The sequence below is a fragment of the Neovison vison genome, chromosome 2 (assembly GCF_020171115.1).
Source record: "Neovison vison isolate M4711 chromosome 2, ASM_NN_V1, whole genome shotgun sequence".
In the NCBI taxonomy this organism is placed as follows: Eukaryota; Metazoa; Chordata; class Mammalia; order Carnivora; family Mustelidae; genus Neogale; species Neogale vison.
Window position 1 is genome coordinate 19296897 of NC_058092.1, and position 20400 is coordinate 19317296.

Below are 20400 nucleotides of genomic sequence, written 5' to 3' on the forward strand. Positions count from 1 at the left end.
GAACAGCAATGGAGGTGCAGCAGGAGGAACATGGGCACTGGGGAGAAAGTCCTAGTCTGCACCCCGATCTATCCCATATGGACAGCTTGGGGCAGGCCGGCTTACCTCCCTGGGGGTATGAGGAGGAGAGAGGGGGATGCATTTTTTAGGTGCTGGCTTTGTGCCAGGCATGGTATGTTGAAGGTTGTCCCTTCATGATCTCACTGAATCCTCTTCCCAGAAAGTGTTGCAGGAATGTGCTACACTCAGCATTTTGTAGAGGCGGAAACAGCAGCACAGAGAGGTGAAGTAACGTGCACAGGAACACACAGCTTTAAGAGCACCTGAGTTTCTCTTGGATACATTCCTTCTGGAAATTTCAGGCCCATTTCAGAGAAGGAAAGACAGGAGGGAGGCAGAACCAGGGTGCAAAGAGGGAACACTCCAGATCAAACACAGTGGTGTTAGTCCCCATTTTCTGCCTGGGCACCTTGCCGACACGAGACCTGGCACCTCAGGCAGGGAGTATCCCCGGCCCCGGCAGCCCCCCTGGCAGTGGGACACATCGTAGCCCCGAAGCAGACACTGTAGTGCTCCAGCTCTGGGGATGCCATCCAGAGCACCTCCTGGTGTCCAGTCCACTCAAGGGTGGCTTCAACCCTGCCCTGCGGGAAACAAGAGGGCTGCCTTCTCCCAGAAACCTCCCTGCTGTGAACCAGAGCCCTTGCCTTGGCATTCTCCTCCTCCTCCTCCCTTTCCCTGTGGTCCTTTCCTCCCTGCCCTATCTCAACCTCCTCTCCCCAGAGTGTGGGTTTCTGGGCCGGCCATTGATCCCAGCCCAGGCATAGCATAGGAGCTAAGGGAGGCTTTGATGAGCCCTGAAGAGCTCGACAATGGAGACCCGGGAGCTTTTGGCAGAGCCCGGTGATGTATTTTTAGAATGAGCCCTGCTCAGTCCTGACTGCCAGGACAGCCTGCCTTCTCTTCCTGCATCCAAGCTGCAGGGCAACCCTGTGAATCACAGACCAGACAAACCCAGGGCCCAGGAGCCTCCCCAGGCAGGGCTGAAGGTAGGAGCTGGCTTGTGCATATGCAAGTGTGGACACGGGCAGGAGCCAGCCAGGGTGCCCAGGGCTGGGGGAGCAGGAGCAGGAGCCCCCTGCCAAGCCCCTCACCGGCTGGCCTTGGCCTCTTAGCCCTTCCAGCTTTGTCCACCAGTCAGCTCATTCACTCATTCAACAAGTATTTGTTGGCCATTTATTACCCTAGTGCTGGGATGAGAAGGGTGAATGAGACAAAATTCCTAGCCTCATAACCGGACCTCTGACCTCCCCCACCTCGGCTCCCCACCCCAGCTTCCCCATCTCGATTGATGCAGCGTCCTGTGGCTCAGGCCGAACTTCTCATCCAGCCCAGCAGCAAATCTGTCCCTTTTGCCCTAGCTCAGAACATACCCACAGTCCAATGACTTCTCACCCCTTTCGCCCCTGCCACCCTGGTCCTAGGCACCATCAGGGCTCCCTGACATGGCTCCCCTGGGCCAACAGGGTTCCCTCCTTCTGTCTCTGCCCCTGCAGCAACTTCTTCCCTGGAATCTGAGCCGAGCCTCAAAAACAAGTCAGGTCCTGTCTCCCATGTTGTCACACATCCACAGCCCCCCAGAACCTGTGCCCTGGCTTCTCCCCACCCTATTGAAGCGACCTGACCTTGCACACACACACACACTCCCTCACCTCCAATGTCAGCTTCTCGGTGCGTCCCTCGGTGCGCCCCTTGTCCCTCCAGACTTGTCCCATCTAACACTGCAGCTCCTCCCCTTCTCCACAGCCTTTCTTGCCAAATAACACGAGATAATTTATTTACATTTTGCTCATTGCCGATCTCCCCACCCAGGAATGTGAACTCCATGAGGGCAAGGTTTTGTCTGCTTTGTTTCCTTCCCTGAGAACCCACCTGGCCCACAGTACGGGTTCAGGAAGGAGAGTCGTGGAAGGAGGGAATGAATGACTTGTGGGGGCGACAGTCATTTAAAAAAGGCAGTCCCTGTCTCCACTTCTGCCATTTCCTGTCTGCTCCACGCAGGTAGCCAGTGGTTCTAAAAAACATACTGTGTCCTTCAAGTGTTAGTGCAGGTATGACTGCATGAGGCAGCCCCTTGGAGAGCTCCCATCCTCCCCGCCTCCCTTGTCCTGTAATTGCCGGGATCCTGGTGTTCCTCAGGGATGCTGCCTTCTGTAAGAATGAGGGTGTACCAAAATAAAATTTAAAAAAAAAAAAAAAAAAGGGTGTGCCTGGGTGGCTCAGTTGAATAAGCGACTGCCTTCGGCTCAGGTCATGATCCTGGAGTCCCAGGATCAAGTCCCACATTGGGCTCCCAGCTCAGCGGGGAGTCTGCTTCTGCCTCTGGTCCTCTCCCTTCTCATGCTCTCTCTCATTCTCTCTCTCAAATAAATAAATTAAATTAAAAGAATGGGATGTACATGTCTCACTCAGGAGACAGGATGGTGCAATGGGTGACGGAATGGATTGCCTGGGTCCAAATCCTGGCTAACATTTGGGAATTTAGGCGACTTACCTAAATTGCCTGGACCTCTGTTTTCCCGTCTATAAGATGGGAATAATAACAATACCTTCCTCAGAGTCCCCCCAGGAAAGGACACAATGAGCTAATACACTTGCACTTGGGAATTGCATGTGGGACATAGTGTAAAAGGAAAGGTAGTTGTCATTGTTCTTCAGGGTCTATCTCCAGGGCCTGGCACAAAACCCAGCCCACACTGAGGATTTAGTAAGTACTTGTTGGATGAATGAATGAATGAATGAATGAGGACAGGGATAGAAGGATGAAGAAGTGACATGAGAACCTAGAGGAGGGCCCAGCCCCAGCCCAGGAGAGTCAGGAAGTCTTCTTGTAGGAGGGGAGCTGATTCCTGTGGATGGCTGGTTGGGGGAGGGGAGGTTCGCTGAGCAAGGTGAATGTCAGGAGCAGCAAACAGCAAGTGCAAAGGCCCCTCTCCCCTTGGGAAAGCCTTGTTCGTGCAGGGAAAGTCAGTCCATGACTCAGTGATGGACACTGTAGGCGAAGAGACCAGGTTTCCCCTGTGCTGGCCATTTTGAGGACATACTTGGGTGAATGAACTGTGCTTTTCCCTCAGACCTGCTGTCCATGGACGACAAAACATTCCCATGGAGGGCAAAACATTCTCCCTGGTCAGATCAGTGGCCCTCTGAGATCAGGGCAAGACAAGCAAGGAAAAGAGATTGCTACTTGTTGGGGGACCCCATGGGATAAGCCTGGATTTAACCTGACAACCTTCTCACAGTAAAGATCTTCACCTCCATGTAGAGATGAGGGGACAGAGGTCCCACATCATCCAGCTGAGAGGAAGAGACAGAGTTTGCTCTTGTCAGCTTGGTCCAGTGTGGCCTTCCTCATCAGACTAGCACTCCTGGCGGCCAGGGGTCTGTGCCTCAGCGATACTTCAGTGGGTGACATCCCCCATTCCTAACCCCCCCCCCTTTCAGAGCACAGACCAAGGAATTAAGCAGGGGAAGCCCTCAAGAGCCGTGGACTAATGGATAGCCAAGTTCTTCATCAGGCAGAACTCTCCATATAGACTGGAGGGTGAGCATCAGGACCTTCCCTCTAGGGCTCCTGGTGAGGGCAGACCTCATCAGACACCTGACCAGCCGGTGACAGGAGTGGGCCTGAAAAGCCTGCCGCCAGATGAGATTGGGGGGCGGTGCTGAAGGAGGAGGGGCTAATCCTGGGAATAAGTGGGAGCGTCTTACCCAATACCACCCACCCCATCCCGCCCCCACCTACCCCTCTCCCCACTCGACACTTCACTTTCCTCCTCTGTGGGCTTTCTCGTCCTCTAACTGACAGACTCCGCACACTAGCACCACCAGCTGCAGTGACCGGTTGGGAGCTCTAAGAAGAAGGGCCTGGAGTTCAAGGTTTAAGTCCCCGCCCTGCCGCATCTTTGTCATTTTAGGAAGATACCACCTCTCTCTGGGCTTTGCTTCTCTCCCTATGAAGCATGACACGGCTAAACCTCTGCCTTGGAGCCTTGACGTGTGAATTCAGAGACGGGCTGGGATAGCTTGAGGTATCTGAGAGATTTGGGTCCGGCCGGTGAGAATTACTGACATTGGAGGAAACTGGTTTGGAAAGGGTTAAGTGGAGACCCCGCCTCCCAGGCAGGAACCAATCAGGGCTGGCAGGGGAGGAGCCAGGCTGGGAAAGAGATCCAGTCTGGCCAGATGCTGCCCGGAGAGGGAACGGGAGAAGACGCCAGTTGGGCAGGGGGCTGTGGGACTGGGCGTGGGGCAGGGTCCTCGGTGTGTGCCCCGTGATAGCTCCCAAGTCCGAGAATGCAGGACCAGCTGCTAGGGGTGGGGGAGGAGGGGACCGAGCTGCCTGCGTAGGGGACAGCCGCGGAGTGGGAGAGGACTAGGACCCAGAGAACTCCCAGCCCCCCAGGCAGGGGGCATCGGCTGCACCCAGGCCTTGACCTCAGCCGCCCCTGATAGCCCACATGGGGTGTGGGGTCTAATTTTAGCTCCAGCCGCAGGGCCCACAGCCCAGGAGTGCCAGCCAGTGGGCTACTCCGGGGCAGCTCAGGCAAGGGGAGGATTGGGGAGGTCAGCCCCGCTTCTGTCCAGCCCTGCACCCTGGCCAAGCCACCTCCTGCGAGAGCCCTGACGGGTTCCCCATGGCCTGGCAGACTGCCCGCCTCTCTGCTGAGGCCAAGGTCAGGGGGTGCAGCCAGGAGGGCAGAAGGACGTGGCCTTGCAGTGTGGTCAGGGGATTGCATCAGCCTGAGCAGTGCCCAGGGGCAGGGGGCCCTGCTGAAGGGGCAAAGCCCAGCTTGGTTGTCCAAAGGCCAAGGAAGCAGATTCCTGACTGCAAGAAGGCAAGGCCACAAAGTCAGGTCCTACCTGGCTTCCCGGCGCCTGGCTGGTGACTTGCGGTTTGACCTTACACAGGCTGCCCGTTCTCAGTGGGCCTCAGTCTTCCCATCTGTGCAATGAAGGTGCTGAACTAGAAGGCAGAGCCCAGCTCCAGCGACTCACCCTCGAGCCCCTGCTCCTCCTGCTTCCCTCAGCCCTGGCCACGGGTGGCCACATGCAGTCGTGGAGAAGAAAGTCCCTCTGGCTGGCACTGTCGGCCTCTTGGCTCCTCGTCCTTCTGAGAGTCTTCCCCCTCCTCCGCCTGGCAGTGCCTGCCAGACCCCGGGCGGGTGCCCCCCAAGGCTGGCCCCACTGGCTGGACATAGAGCTCCTGCAGAGTTTCTCCCAGCCTGGGGAGCTCCCAGAAGATGACCCTCAACCTCCTCCAGCCCCTCGTGGTGGCAGCTGCGACTGGGGAGCTTGCTTTGATGTCTCCAAGTGCAGGGGTGGTGGTCTCAAGGTGTTCGCGTACCCAGTGGCTGGACCGATCTCTGACACTCAGCGTGGGATCCTGGCTTCCATTGAGAGCTCCCGCTTCGGCTCCGTCAGCCCCGAGGAGGCCTGCCTCCTGCTCCTCCTCAGCCTGGAAGCCCCAGCTGGGGAGTGCAGCCCCTTGCCCCAGCAGTGGAACGGTGGAAGGAACCATCTGGTCCTCGGTCTCCACCCAAACTTCTGCCCCCAGACCTTCCAACTGGGACAGGCGATGGTGGCCAAGGCCAGCCCCACAGTGGACACCTTCCGGCCTGGCTTTGACGTGGCCCTCCCGCTTCTCCCCGAAGCCCACCCATGGCGAGGTGGGGCCCCTGGCCAGCTGGGACAGCACAGCCCCCACCCTGGGGTGCCCCTGCTAGCCCTGGCAGAGGAGAGGGGCGGGTGGCGCACGGCAGGCACTGAGTCCTCTGCCTGCCCCCGGGATGGGCACTGTGAGCAGGACCACGGACCTGAGCAGTAAGTGGACCTTTACCTCTGCCACCCCAGGGTGGGGGTGGGGAGTGGGGGGTGGGTAGGGAGGGTGCTGGGTGGGAGGGATCTGCAGTGGGAGTGAGCCCAGAGGCCAGGGTAGAGGGCGGGATGGAGATGGGACTGGAGAACCCGCTAGGTCTGACGAACTCTGGCCCCAGCTGCCCCACGAGGGAGAATCAGGTTAGACCAAGAGCAACCCCACTCACAAGGTCCTTTGTCACACGGGGTATCCAAAGTAGGTTTGGGGGTTCTCCCTTAGGGGTCTGTAAACACAAAAATATGACTCACTCCTACTTACTCTTTTTCTCTTGTTCCAATTCCTCCTTCCCTAATATTTTAACATACATGTCTGTGGGGCTCGGTCTGTGCTAAAGTATAAATAACGGTTATAATAAAATAATACTAACTGCTTTCATTTGTTTGTGTACCAGACACTAAGCTCAGAGAGGTTAAGTAATTTGTCTGAGGCCACCCAGACAGACAGGGCACAGTGCTGAAATCCAGAGTTGCCCGTTTCCAAAGCCTTCAGCATTAGAATTCTGAGTTTTAACCAAGGGTGTACGATCAACCCATCAAATGCCTCAGAGCCGTGGAGATTAAGGACTAGTCACAGATGGAAGCTGCTCCTGTGTCTAATTTGGGGGATTAATCTCTTAAGGAAACAGCAAATATGAATGAGGTCAGACCAGCAGAAGAACTTCCCACCAGCACGACTGCCTGGAGACATGTAAGGGGCGTGGTGGCCTGTGGGACATGGAGAGTTGTTCAGAAACTCCTGTCCCTGGGCTAGTTGGAGTGACAGGCCTCAGGTGATAAAGCAGTTAACCCCTAAGTACCCAAACCCCTCTGCGCCCCTGGGAGGCCGGCAGTGTCCGACGGTGGTTGTGCAGGCCGGTATTCTATTCCTTTTGAGGTTGTCCAGGCCCCGAGCAGCAGCAGGTTCCTTCTCCATGCGTGGGGCAGACCCGAGTTGGAACCTGTCACTCTGGTGTCCTTCCCTTGCTCCCTCCCTCAGGTATCTCCCTGTTCTCTGCTAGAACAACATGGGCTGTTCTCAGCTCACCACTCCTGTCCCCCACTGGAATTCTTCACGTGGCCAAGCTCCCTTTTTGCCTCTGCCTCTCAGGGGCTTCTCTCAGCCAGAGGGCTCTCCTGGGAATGCAATTCCTCTACCTCCTCAAGGCACATGGCCTCCAGGGAGCCCCACAGCCAGAGGTAGGAATGCAATGGCCTCTTTAGCCCACAGGCCCTGCTGCCCGGACCCCTCTTCCCCGGATGATCTGAAAGGTCGGGGATCACCCCCACCCCCAGGCCCCTGAAGCTCAGAGCTCAGACAGAGCTTACGTTCAGTGAACAAGTTTCTCTTGTTCACCATGGCCCCGCCTGACCTTCCTAATTAGACTTTTAGCTGTTCTTGCTTATAGAAGTTCTTTTTTTTTTTTTAAGATTTTATTTATTTGTTTGACAGAGATCACAAGTAGGCAGAGAGGCAGGCGGATAGAGAGGAGGAAGCAGGCTCCCTGCCAAGCAGAGAGCACCATGTGGGGCTCGATCCCAGGATCCTGGGACCACGGTCTGAGCCAAAGGCAGAGGCTTTAACCCACTGAGCCACCCAGGCGCCCCTAGAAGTTCTTCTTTTGGCTGACTTTAATTACTGCACTGGTGAATCTGAAAGCTATTTCGGTCTGAACTTCTTTGAGAAACTGGAAATTAGGGAGTCCGCAGGAAGCGAACTGCGGACTCGCTGAATGTGTTCTGATGGAACCCAAATTGGCCAGAACTGGTCAGGGCTTTCTCATCCGTGGGTGCCGCCCTCTGAGTAGCATAGTGGGTGAGTTTCTTTCCACGGGGTGATGCCTGGCAGCCTCTGACCGTCCTCTGCAATTTCCCAAGTTCTGTCTTTGACCTCAGCTCCCACCCCCACCCCCTGCAGGGAACAGGCCTTGTAATCTCTGGAGTAACGTTAAGCCTCAGTTTCCCTGAGGTGTCAGGCAGCTGCCGGAAGCAGCCAGAGAGTAAGGAGAGAGGGAGGCCACCAGCCACAGGGCAGCCCCCGGAAGGTGGCCTGAATAAACAAGCACTGGCCCGAGAAAGAGGCAATTCACAGTCCCTGCCGCTGTCCACTGCCACTGTCCCACATTCACTGGGCAGGCAGGGCGGCCGAGGGGGAGGGGAGGAAGTGAACACGTGGAGCCCGGTGCCAGCCCCTTTGCACAAGTCACACACCCTAAGTACCCTGCAAGGGAAGCATTTTCATTCCCATTTCAGGGAACAGGAAACTGAGGTTCAAAGTGGTGGAGGGAGCCAGCCAATGCCCTTGGGTGATGAACTCCTTGACTCATCATGGCCTCCCTCGAGTTTGTGATGGGGCGGCTGCGGAGCTGGGCTTCAGCCCTGCACTTCTGGCCCCAAAACCCGTATTTTTCCACCTTCGGTGAACAGTCTCCTATTGCTTTGGAATAAGCCTCCACCCTTTTAAATTGTTATTTATTTATTTTTATGAATAGGGAATTCATTCACAGGGTACAAAATTCCAAAGGCACAAAAGGGGTATACAGTAAATCCCCCTCCCACCCCTGACTCTGGCCACCCAGTTTTCCTTCCTGGAGCCAAACACCTTTCTAATTTCTTTTCTGAGGTACTCTGTGTGCACGAACAACGCATGTGTGTGCTCTCTCCCACTTAGGGTTTTTTTTTTTTTTTTTTTTTTAACATAAATTCAATGCATGTTTTAAGGTCTCCTTTGGATCTAGGAGGCACAGTGCCTAGGTCCTGTGGTACTTTCAGGGACCCAAGAAAATTTTTATTTTGATGAAATGATTTTCATTTCTTTAAAAATCAGAAGAAAAAAACCATATATTTAAGTGGAAGAAAATGTTTTGATATATATGTTTTTGTTTTTGTTTTTTTTTAAGATTTATTTATTTATTTATTTATTTGACAGACAGAGATCACAAGTTGGCAGAGAGGCAGGCAGAGAGAGGAGGAAGCAGACTCCCTGCTGAGCAGAGAGCCCAATGCAGGGCTCGATGCAGGGCTCGATCCCAAGACCCTGGGATCATGACCTGAGTCGAAGGCAGAGGCTTTAACCCGCTGAGCCACCCAGGCGCCCCTTGATATATATGTTTTTAAAGATTTTATTTGACAGTGAGAGAGCACTAGCCAGGGGTAGGGGTGGGGCAGAGGGAGAAGGAGAAAGAGACTCCCTGCTGAGCAGGGATCGCAGCGCCCCCTGCCCTGTGCAGGACTCAATCCCAGGACCCTGAGATCCTGACCTGAGCTGAAGGCCGATGCTTAACTGACTAACCCACCCAGATGCCCCTAATATATAATATTAATGTTTTCATTTATTTTTAAGTAATCTTGACCAAGAGTTGCACACCCCACCAAATGAGCCAGCCAGGCACCCCAGTGTTTTTGTTTTTATACCAATGAAATTATCAAATGTAATTTATATATAATACCTATGGCAGAGAGACCCCAAAGGCCAAAGAGCCTATGGCACACGGAAGTCACAGTGTGGCCCTGCCTATAGCCAGCCCGCAAGAGGGCCCAAGGGAGCCATACTGACTCCATCCTTGGGCACTGAGGCCCTGAGTCTGTGGCAAATGCCTTATAGGGTCACAGAACCCTAAGATCTCGTTGGCAGTTTCCATGATGTTCCCTCCATAACACGCACACAGACACACCACACAGCGGCAGGTGCTCATCTAGCTCTGCTTAATTAGCTCTACCGACGGGGATCTCACCATCTCCATAGGCCACCCCCCGGCTACTGTCAGCCAAATCCATTACTAGAATTTGTGCAGAAACTGACATCTTGGACACCTGGCCCCCGGCTCCTGGGTCTGTCATTTATCACACATCCGTTCACTGAGCAGCCGTTACGTGCCCAGTCTCGGCCAGGTGCTCTGCCAGGCTGTGCAGATGGGGACCACGGCCCTCAGGCTGCTCCATCTTGTAGGAAAGGCAGGCAAGTTCCCGGTTAGGACCCACATCATTAAGCGGAGGGACGCTGTACAAGCTGCCTTGATCACTGGCTCCTTGACTTCCGAGCTGTGAAGCCCCTCCAGGCCTCCATTCCCTCATCTGTAAAGCAGGGGACTAGCAGCGCAGACCTCCCGTCTTTGAGGGAGTGCTGTGAGAATGAAGTGAGTTACTGCCCCAAAGCACTTCCTACAGTGCTCAGTCAAGGTCGGCTGGCTCATTACTACTGCGGGCACACCGGCTGTGAGAGCAGAGAAAAGGGAGCCATCTTTGGAAAGATCAAGGAGGGCTTCCCAGAGAAGGTGAGGTTTGAGTTTAGACCTTTAGATCGAGTAGGAGGAGGGGCACCCGGGTGGCTCAGTCAGTTAAGTGTCTGCCTTCGGCTCAGGGCATGACCCCAGGTCCCGCATCGGGCTCCTTCCTCCGTGGGGAGTCTGCTTCTCCCTCTCCTTCTGCTGCTCCCCCTGCTTCTGCTCTCTCTCCTAATCTCTCTCTCAAATAAATAAATAAAATCTTAAAACAAACAAACAAAATTATGAAAAAAAAGATCGAGTAGGAAGAATCCCTTGGGTTGTAAGGCAGAGAGGGATGCTCGAGGCTGAGGGAGGACGTACAGAGACACAGAGGAGGGAACAACAGAGGTTAGTGAGGACTGAGGCGTATGGTTTATTCAGAAAGCTCTTTGGATTCTCGGAAGCCTTGAATTTAGGGCTTCTCAGTCCCTTAGGGCTTTGTTGGAGAGGGAGGAGGGCTGTAGCTGGCTGGTGCTGTGGCAGCTTCTGTTAGAGAATGTTCTGTTGTTTAGCGTGTGAGTTCTTCCAGGAGAAGCCCGGTGGATGCCAGAGCAGTAGAGACAGAAGAAGGGGGAGGCAGAAATAACCCAGGGGCAGGAGTCAGCCTATTTGGTTCTACTTCCAGCCTTAACCCTGTCTGAGACCCCAAGCTAGTCCTTGGGTCTCTCTGAGACTCAGTCTCCCCATCTGTTCAATGGTTCAGACTCAGACCAGACAGGATGTAGCTGAGGAGGGTCCTGGGACCTCTGGGCCCTATTCGTCAGTCCCACTCTGAGCAGGCCTGTGAGCTCAGAGGTCCTGCCCCCTCCACACCCTCCTCAAGCCTCCCAGTAGCCTGGTCATGGGCACGGCTTCCCTGGGTGGGCAGTCGCAGGGAGGCGGCTTTGGGGAGGCTGTAAATCAAGCCCCTACCCCCCCAAACACACACAACCTGAGTGTGGTCCTGGGTTTGGGGGGAGAAGATGGGAGGAACAGAGGAGGCCTGTCCTCTGGGTGAGGGGGCCTCTGGGCAGCAGCTTCCTGTGCGGTTCCAGGCTGGGGGCCCAGCCCACCTCCTGACAGAGGAGCTTTTCATGGGCCTGGGCTCTCTGGATGGGGGGAAGGCAGGGCACGGAGGCCTCGCAGGTGAGGGCTGCCCCAGAATCTGCAGAGCAGTGGGAGGCAGGGGGAGGTGCAAACCTGTGCCTCTCCCAGTCAGACTAGGCCTTGGAAACAGCTGGTCCCGCCCCCTCCTGTTTTGCAAATGAGGAAACTGAGGTCCTGAGATGAGAAGGGGGAGATGCCTGACTGGGGAGACCCCAAGGGCAGAGGCAGAACTAGAACCCAGGGCTCCTGCCTCCCAGCCCACCATGGGTGAGGGGCGGGTGTGAAGCTTGTGTTCATGTCAGTGTTCATGTGTGGCTGTGCGTGTGCTTGAGTGTTTGTTAACATGTGAAGCACAGATGGTGGATTTGCACACTGTGAACTGGAGAGTGTTGAGGGGGTTGCGGGGGCATTGAGGGAGCCAGGTGGGGTAAGGGGCTGGTGTCTCAGGCCTCACCTGTGCGGTACCCCTCCTGTACCTCCTTAGGACCCACCCTGGGGCAACGCTCCCCAATGCTACCTTCTGCCTCATCCCTGCCCACCAACCTGACGCCTTGCACTTCCTCCAAGCCCTGCAGGTACAACCCCAACCTGGGCATCCCCTGGCCCTGTCCCCCCACGCTCCTGAGCTGGCAGGCTCTCTCGGCCAGGCCCAGGGGAAGGGACCGTGAGCTGCCCACACCCACACTCACCACACCCCGTGTAGAACAACCCGCTACCCAAAAAACCGCCTTTCTCTCCTCTGGGCCCCTTGCCCCCAATGGAAGCAGCAGCTAATTTGGAACTGGGGGAGGGGGAGTGTGTGTAGGATGTGACTGGACTCCCCAGTGCCTACCTTTCCCCCAGGCCGGCTGTATCCCTGTGCTTCTCAGCCCTCGGTGGGAGCTGCCCTTCTCCGAGGTCATCGATTGGACCAAGGCGGCCATCGTGGCTGACGAGAGGCTCCCATTTCAGGTAGCTCAGGGCCCTGCCCACAGGGTGGGGACTGGACCTAGGACGTGGGAGAAGCCTGGGATCTCAACCTCCAGGCTGGTCTCAGTCCTCGTTCTTATCTCCCCGTATGTGTATAATCATGATTTTGCTCCAAGCCCCAAGCTTCTGGGGCTCCCACAGGATCAAAAAGAGGCAGAGACTCCTGACAGCTTGAGAGCAAGTCCTGAGCCTTTTCCAGCCTCAGTTTGCCCAATCTGTGCAATGGGATAAGTTAAACCAGATGATGTCCACGGGCCCAGCCGATGACTCGACCAGTTTAAGGGAAAGCCATAAAAATCCAAAATCTGAGTGCCTCCAGGGAGGTTGGAGTGGGAAAGCAAAATGCACGGTGACTTTCCCAGCTGATGAAACTACTTTTGCCCGACAATGAGAAAACTGCGTACGCCTTGAATCTCCTGAGAAGCGAGAACAGTACAGTAGTTAGTAACAGTAGCTGCCTGCACTGAGCTGCTACCATAGGCCAAGCACTTAACGTATATTGTCTTATTTATTTATTTATTTTTAAGACGTTAAAAAAAAATTTATTTGAGAATGAGAGAGCACACAAGTAGGGGGAGGGGGAGAGGGAAAAGGAGAGGGAGAGGAAGAAGCAGACTCCTCGATGAGCAGAGAGCCTGAGGCAGGGCTCGATCCCAGGACCCCAGGATCATGACCTGTGCTGAAGGCAGACATTTGCTTAACCAACTGGGCTACCTAGGAGCCCCTGTATAATCTAGCTTAATCCCCACAGCTGCCCTATGAGGCAGGTACTGTTATTATCCCCACTTTACAGATGAGGACAAAGACTCAGAGAGGTTGAGTAGTTTGTCCACAGTCACACAGTTATTAAGTGGCATTTAGGCTCAACTCTGTGTGACCTTGATTATTACCTGGGACTTGGCCAAAGGTGGCTGCTTGGAAAACTGTGGGGAGAAGGCTTCTGGTTCCCAGACCTCCAACCTGGGTGGTCCCATCTCAGAGTCAGTCAGAGCCTGACAAGGCCCCATGCCTTCTCCTTTCCTCCCTCTGTACCTCAGGTCCTCGCTGCCCTCCAGAAGATGCCCCCCACCCGGGTCCTTGCCCTACGTCAGCAGACCCAGTTTCTGTGGGATGCCTACTTCTCCTCAGTGGAGAAGGTCATCCATACCACTCTGGAGGTGAGGGAGACTTCCATGATGGGAGCCATGGTTCTTGGCTCCTGCCTCATCCCCATTCCCTCTCCACATCCCTCTCTCCAGACACATCTTCTACCCTGCTGTTTGGACTTCTTCCCTGCAGGGGCTTCTGGGATGAATCTGAGGCTTGACTCTGAGCTCTTGGACAAGTTCCTTCTCCAGTCTTGGCCTCAGTTTACCCCCATCTGTAGAGGGATAGCTCTGGCCAATAGATTTCGAAACCTGTGCCAAGGTGTCAGCCCAGGTGATGGTCAGTGGCTGCCTTCAGTGCTGTGTTAAAGGGGAGTCTGGGTCCGGAGAGAATGTCACACTCGCAACTCGTTAGCCACATCTGCCATGAGTGAGGAAGGAAAAGGAGGCAGCAAGTTCACCATCACTGGCCACTTCTGGACACCATCACTGAGTGCCCCCTACTCTGGACTTCTGCACCTGAGCCCTTCGGACAGTGATGCAGCTGTTGCCCTCCCAGGAGCCTGAAGGGGGAGGGGGGAGGGGCGTGGCTACGCCAGATCTGAACTTCCCCAGACCCTGCCCACGACCCCACCCACACAGCCCTCTCTCATTTCACAGATTATTCAGGACCGGATCTTTGGAGCCCCTGCTCACCCCTCACTCCTGTGGAACAACCCTCCAGGCGCCCTCCTGGCCCTGCCCACTTTTTCTACAAGCCCCTCGGACTTCCCCTTCTACCACCTACAGCGGGGTATGCCTGGGGATGGGACAACTTGGAAGTCCCCTCACCAACTCTTCCCAAGTCTGTCCCAGCCTCAACCCTAGAGCCCTGCCATGCCCTTCCCCGATTCACCCACATCTCTCCTGGTTCCTGGAGTCCCCAGCTCAGGCCGCCCTTTAGGGGGTCCTGCCCCCTCCCACCCTAACAGCCTGTCTCATTTCCCTAGGCTCTCGGCCTGCCAGCAGGTTCAGTGCCCTGATTTGGGTGGGGGCCCCAGGCCAACCCCCACTGAAGCTCATCCAGGCGGTGGCAGGCTCCCAGCATTGTGCCCAGGTCTGTCCCCTTTGCCAGTGGGGGCCCTGGGATCCAGGGCGGGGGCGAGGGCAAGGGCAGGGCCCTTGAAGACATCTAGACCCCAAGCGTAACCACATGTTTTGAGGGGAGGCACAGGAGGGGTTTTCAAGGGGTTTTCACTGCCCTCTTTTTTAAGTCCCAACATTCTTGTTCCTTTCCTCTTCCCTCCCACGCCCCGCAAAGGAAACTGATGAAATCATGTAAAAAGCAGGTACCCCTTGGGGCCACTGGAGAGGTAAACAGGCGATCACGCGTGTACTCACCCATCAGTCATTTTCTCAGTGCCAGGCCCGTGGGGGTGATGCTGAGGACTTAGAGAAAAAGCAGAAAAGAAATTCTGCCCCGGATTCAGATTCAGTTAGCACTTTCCAGCACACACTGTCAGGTGTCACTTCCAGAGAAGCCACATAGCCTCCTGAGGGGACTTAACAGGGGAAGCAAGCCCTTAGCTCAGCCAGGGACAGACAGAGCAGCTTCACAGAGGGGACATTTGAGCTGGGCAGTGAATGATAAAGAACCAGAAGTGATCAAAAGCCTCTGAGAGAAGATGGGGATGGGACGAGGGGCCAGGACCCAGGCTAGGGGCCACCTCAACTGACTGTCCCCAGTTCCGATGCTGTAGGTAGCTACCTTCAGGTCACACCAGAATTCCTGCCTTCCTGATGCCCAGAGGTAAAAACAGGGCAGCAAAGGACGGACCTTGGCTCCAAGTAAACTCTCCCAAACTCAGAAATACAGCTGTTTTCCCAGCCTTCAGGAACACCCCCTTTTCCTCCTAGATCCTGGTTCTCTGGAGCAGTGAGAAGCCACCCCCTTCCAGGTGGCCCAAGACAGCAGTGCCCTTGACAGTGCTGGCCGGGCAGAGGAAGGTGAGGAGTTGGGGGGAGGGGCGTGGGAGGGAGGGCTCCAGCCCTCTCCAGGGAACTGGGGAGGGCACACATGGGTGCTTTGCTTGAGCCCGAGCCAGATCTGGACTTCCAGTTGGGCCCGAAGCTGGTCAGAAAGTCGCGCCTCACTTGTCCCTTAAGGATCTCCCCAGGCAGACTGCTCGTGCCGTGTGGGTGCAGCAGAATTCCGTGGAGTGGACAGTGGGCTGTCTGACGTGGGTCTCAGCTGCGGGCCCGATAGAGATGATCCTCTCCCACGCCTGGCCCTTGTGGGTTGTGCCTCCAGAGAGCTGGGGTTTTATGTGATGAGGGAAGGCAGAGGGGATATGTTGGCTGCCATGGATGAGCCAGAGAAGAAACGTGGGGTCTTGAGGAAATGAGGACAGATGGCAGCAAACGGAGCCAGAGGAGGGTGGCTTCTGAGAACCCGGGATGCTGGGAGCCCCCTGCGTGCTGTGTGGCTCTGGGCAAGTCCCTTCATCTCTCTGGACTTGTTTCTTTCAAAGAGAGGATGTCTGACTGTCCCTCCCAGGGTTGAGGTGAGCATGTGATGTGACAAGGAATCCCAAGGGGTGGAAACTGTAGGAGCCCCTGGATACCTTCTGCCCCATCTGCTCCGGGTCCCAGATCCAGGCGGCCCGGCTGTTGTCAAGTCCTGCCTTCTACACCTTCACGCCAGGGCTCCTGCTTCGTGGCTGTGTAGACAGTCACGGTGGGAGCCCGGGGACGGTTGCGACGGCTGAGTCGGCCTCACCTCCCTCCCACTGCAGGCCAGCGACCGCTTCTTCCCGCACCGAGCCCTCAGCACGGATGCCATCCTCAGCCTCGATGCACAGAGTAGTCTTACCACAAGCGAGGTGAGGACACAGCCCGAGAGGAGCCCAGGGTGGAGGGGGGACAGAAACACCTCAGATTCCCAGAGCAGTGAGGAGCCTGGGACCAGCGCCCGGGTGCAGCCTCCTGCTTTTGAAACCACCGCCCGAGAGCCTGTCGGCCTCCTCCTTAGTCATCTAGCAGAAGCTTTCAGCAAACTTTTAAAAACAGTTTTCAGCTCCCAGGGGGAAAAAGCACTGTTTCCAGCTCCCTGTTGGGAACCCCCACCCCACCCCACCCCACCCCAGCCCAGCCCAGCAGTCCTGGAAACTTTCATGCACGCACATCCTCTCCCGAGTCCCCTCGGCCGGGCTGGCCTCCAGGTCTCTAGATGTTCCCCGCTGGTCGGGAAGTCCCTCCTCACACCTCACTTCAGTATCTCCCCAGGTGGACTTCGCTTTTGTGGTGTGGCAGAGCTTCCCGGAGCGGATGGTGGGCTTCCTGACATGGAGCCACTTCTGGGATGAGGCCCGGGGTGGCTGGGGCCACACTGCCGAGAAGGCCAACGAGTTCTCCATGGTTCTCACATCAGCTGCCTTCTACCACCGGTACGGATGGCCGGCCTGGCACTGGGAGCCGAGGGCCAGAGCCCCCACCCCCCACCGCCTTGATCCTGGGCAGGGCAGTGTGGGAGTGAGCGTGTCAAGCTAGGGCCTAGAGACCCAGGTTCTGGGCTCAGATCTACCACATCCGGGTCGTATGATGGGCAAATCTCCTCAGCTCTTGTGAGGCCTCAACTTTGTCACCTCACAGGGCTGATGTGATAATCTGATGAGAAAACCATATGAAGGCCTTGGCACACAGGTGGCCAACGAATGGTAGCTAGTGTCATTTTAAACACAGCTAGGCAGAGGGTAGGGATTTGAATTTGGTGATGGTGATGGCAAGGGAACGGCCCTGAAGACATTTTTTTTTTTTAAAGATTTTATTTGTTTGAGAGACAGAGATCTCAAGCAGGCAGAGAGGCAGGCAGAGAGAGAGAGGAAGGGAAGCAGGCTCCCTGCTGAGCAGAGAGCCCAACTCGGGACTCAATCCCAGGACCAGGATCATGACCTAAGCCCAAAGCAGAGGCTTTAATCTACTGAGCCACCCAGGCTCCCTACCCTGAAGCTTTATAAATGTGTGTGTGGTGGGCTGGGGACTGCCCCAGGCCTTCCAGAAGTTGACTGAAGCACCCATCTTTGGGGTAGGGACTGAATTCTGGAAGGCCCCTTTAGAAGGGTTCCGTAGATGTGTTTAAACCAAATATGTGTGACCTGGAACCTCTAGTAGGTTTACCCAGAAGCTCTGCGAGGGAATCTCAGCAGAGTGAAGACTACCCCTAAGGTCTGCAGGGTGGGCCTAGGTTGTTCTAGAAGGCTGCGTAGAGCAGGGCTCACCCTGAGCAGCATCAGTCTGGTTAATCCACAGCCTTCCTGAAGCTGGTCTTTGGGGCTGCCATTTTTTATGGCCTTGGAACCAGCTGACACCCCCCTCCCCAATTCTGGCTGAATTCAGACCTCAGAGGCCTGGGTGGTGGCCCCATGGAACTGTAACAGAATGGGCAGGGAGGACACCATATGCTGCAGACAAACCCACAGAGTGCAGGACAGCAGAGAGAGATGTGTATTTCTGGTGTGAGCTCTCTGAGGCCGCCAGGGCTTGGGTGGGGGTGGGGGAGGGGAGTGGGGGGTGAGCAGGATTTTCTAAGGAGGCATGCGGATTGAAGTCAAAGAGAGAGTGAGGTCAGGAGGAGAATGGGGCCTGGCAGGGAGAAGTAGTGGGTAAATTTGACTGCAGCCCCTCCCTCTCCCCTTGCCCAGATACTACCACACCCTCTTCACCCACTCCCTGCCCAAGGCTCTGAGAACCCTGGCAGATGAAGCACCCAGCTGTGTGGACGTCTTGATGAACTCCCTGGTAGCAGCAGTCACCAAGCTGCCCCCTATCAAGGTGCCCTATGGGAAGCAGCGTCTGGAGGCCAGCCCTCCCCTGGTGAGGATCCAGGGGGACAGGTCGGCACTGGGAGGGCGCTGGCGGTGGAAGGGATTCGTCTCACTAACCCCAATCTTTCTTTGCTGCAGGGTTCGGGGGGGGGGGCATGGGGGGGGTTAGAGTACAGAGAAGACGTCCAAAGCGTTTTTCCTCCCCCTTAGGCGCCTGGGGGCCCAGACCCGCAGCCGCCGGCCCAGGACTGCATCAATCAGATGGCAGCTGAGTTTGGCTACATGCCTCTGGTCTCCTCTCGCCTTCGTCTGGACCCAGTACTGTTCAAGGACCCGGTCTCCGTGCTGCGCAAGAAGTACCGCAGCCTGGAGAAGCCCTAGCTTGGACCAGCAGAGCCCCCAGTCCTGCTCCCGGGGGGCGCTGCTCCTGCAGAGGGGTTGGGAGGGGCTCAGCCCCCTCCCTTGGGACATCTGGAGAGCCAATTAAGGCTGCCAGTCAGCCAACACGTCAGGTCCCTATTAGCCAATCACCCCAAAGCCCGGAGCTGCGGGGCATCGCCCCACCCTCCAGTCCCTCCGCTCGTGGCAGGTCACAGGTGCAGGGCCCTCGCTCTGGGACTGTGCCCTCTGCCGTCGTGACCTTATGCCTGGAATGCCTTTCCCAGCTTCTCTGCGGGAGCTGACTTCTACTTGTCCTTCAGATCTCCGCCTCCTCCACGGACTTGCCTGACCCCCATCCCCCACCCAGATCCTCTGCTCTTTTACAGCCGAGTGTTCCCCACTGTTCATGCTGCTTTGCAAAGTACACAGGTCCCAGGAACAGCCTGGAATCCCCGGGAAGGCAGGGCCATGTCCTCTTCTCTCTGGCCTGGCAGGTGCTTCACAAGTATTTGACGAACAGATAAGACCTCAACTGCGTGCCTGTCCCTGTGCCATAGTCGAGAGTGCGGACAGCGTGCCAAGTGAGACAAAACTCCGTCCCCCCCACCCCTTCAGGGTTCTCAGTCCGGCAGTAAGGCAGCCACCCGCAGATGCCTGGGTTGCCAGGCGCGATCTTCGTACAAAGAGGCGCCGAGAAGCCAGTTTCGGGGCTTCCCTCCCGAATCTGGCAGAGCAGGGGCCGGTGGGGAAGACACATGGGAACGCCAGGGGGCCTGCCAGCCCAGCCCAGCCCAGCCCAGCCCAGGGCTCTGCATTACCGATCATGACCACCAGAGGTCAGCGCCGCCCCGCGCTCTCTCTTCCGGGAATGGGAACGGAGTTCTTGGCGTCCCTTCGGTCAAGGGGTGACCCGGCAAGGGGCTGTGGAGTGTTGATGGGGTGCAGCCCGAGATCCGAAAACTGGGGGGAGGAATTCGAAAGAACAGTCCCACTCCTTTGGCCCACATACTCTGGACTAAAAAGCCATTTCTAGGTGGGCTGGGTGGGAGATGGGGGGGGTCCAGAGCACCCTGGGCCGGGGGATGGGGGGGATCGGACTGTGGAGTGGGGTAAGGGCTGCTGGGTTCTCCAGGGTTCATCCACCTGGAACTGGAATTATCACTTCCGAAATAAAGTGCATGTCCTTGCCCCCTCATGCTCGGCTATAAATAACCGCTACAGTGGCTATGTCTGGGAGGGGGACTCAGGGCTCACAGGGGAGTGGGGTGACCCTAGAGAGGTGGGGGTGCTGGGTCCAGCCCAGGTCCAGGGCGTCAGGTGTTTTCCTGCTTTGATGGCCTCACCACTTTGGAAACTTTCCTGACTAGCTCACCCTGGCCAGCCAGAACATGCCGTCCCCTAGGGCTTCTCCAAGGCCTTCCAACCCCTTCATCCAGTTTGACCTCTCGCCCCTGGATGACTTGGGTCCTCCCTGCAACCAGTCACAGCTGGGTGCAGAGAGGACTCTCCCTTGGAAAGCATGGGGTTGCTAGCTTATTGAGGTGGACAGGGGCCTGGGAGTTAAAAAGGAGGGAAGGCATTCTGGCCCAGGGTCAAGAGCAGCTGAAGGTGGGTGAGGAAGCACACAGCTGTGGCCCAGGCAGCCTTCCCAGGGCGAGGAGGGCTCTGAGTGCCAGGCCCAGCAAAGAGAAAGAGGCTTCCCCTTCCCACTCACAGCTTTGGCACCCAGACTCTGAGCTGCCTGGGCATGGCCTTACCCATGGAGGGCACTGCCAGGCCCAAGGGCTCACACTGTACCAACATGCAGCCCAGAAGGTTTTCAGCTCCTGCTGCAGAGGGAGGGAGAAACCCCAGACCTGCTTCACAGTGGCTATGTGACTTCAGAGACTCAACCCCTCT

General features: G+C 56.4%; 1 protein-coding gene across 2 annotated transcripts; it reads left to right on the forward strand.

Annotated features, from left to right (window-relative positions):
• Positions 1-4229: 4229 nt before the first annotated feature.
• On the forward strand, positions 4230-19689 carry EXTL1 (exostosin like glycosyltransferase 1). 2 transcript variants are annotated; one of them, XM_044237490.1, is made up of 11 exons: positions 4230-5883; positions 11749-11839; positions 12108-12215; positions 13271-13390; positions 13979-14111; positions 14308-14414; positions 15215-15304; positions 16093-16179; positions 16583-16743; positions 17998-18169; positions 18331-19689. In XM_044237490.1, the coding sequence occupies exons 1-11, from the start codon at positions 5111-5113 to the stop codon at positions 18499-18501; spliced, it is 2013 nt and encodes a 670-aa protein (XP_044093425.1). In that variant the 5' UTR covers positions 4230-5110; the 3' UTR covers positions 18502-19689. The 2 variants fall into 2 exon arrangements, with proteins under 2 accessions (XP_044093425.1, XP_044093426.1); XM_044237491.1 differs by lacking the exon at positions 13271-13390.
• Positions 19690-20400: the final 711 nt, after the last annotated feature.

Coding starts and splice junctions, on each gene's coding strand:
- EXTL1 (XM_044237490.1), top strand. CDS start 5,111: ATGCAGTCGTGGAGAAGAAAGTCCCTCTGGCTGGCACTGTCGGCCTCT. Junction 14,112..14,307: donor CTTCTACCACCTACAGCGGG/GTATGCCTGGGG, acceptor TCATTTCCCTAG/GCTCTCGGCCTGCCAGCAGG. Junction 16,180..16,582: donor GTAGTCTTACCACAAGCGAG/GTGAGGACACAG, acceptor GTATCTCCCCAG/GTGGACTTCGCTTTTGTGGT.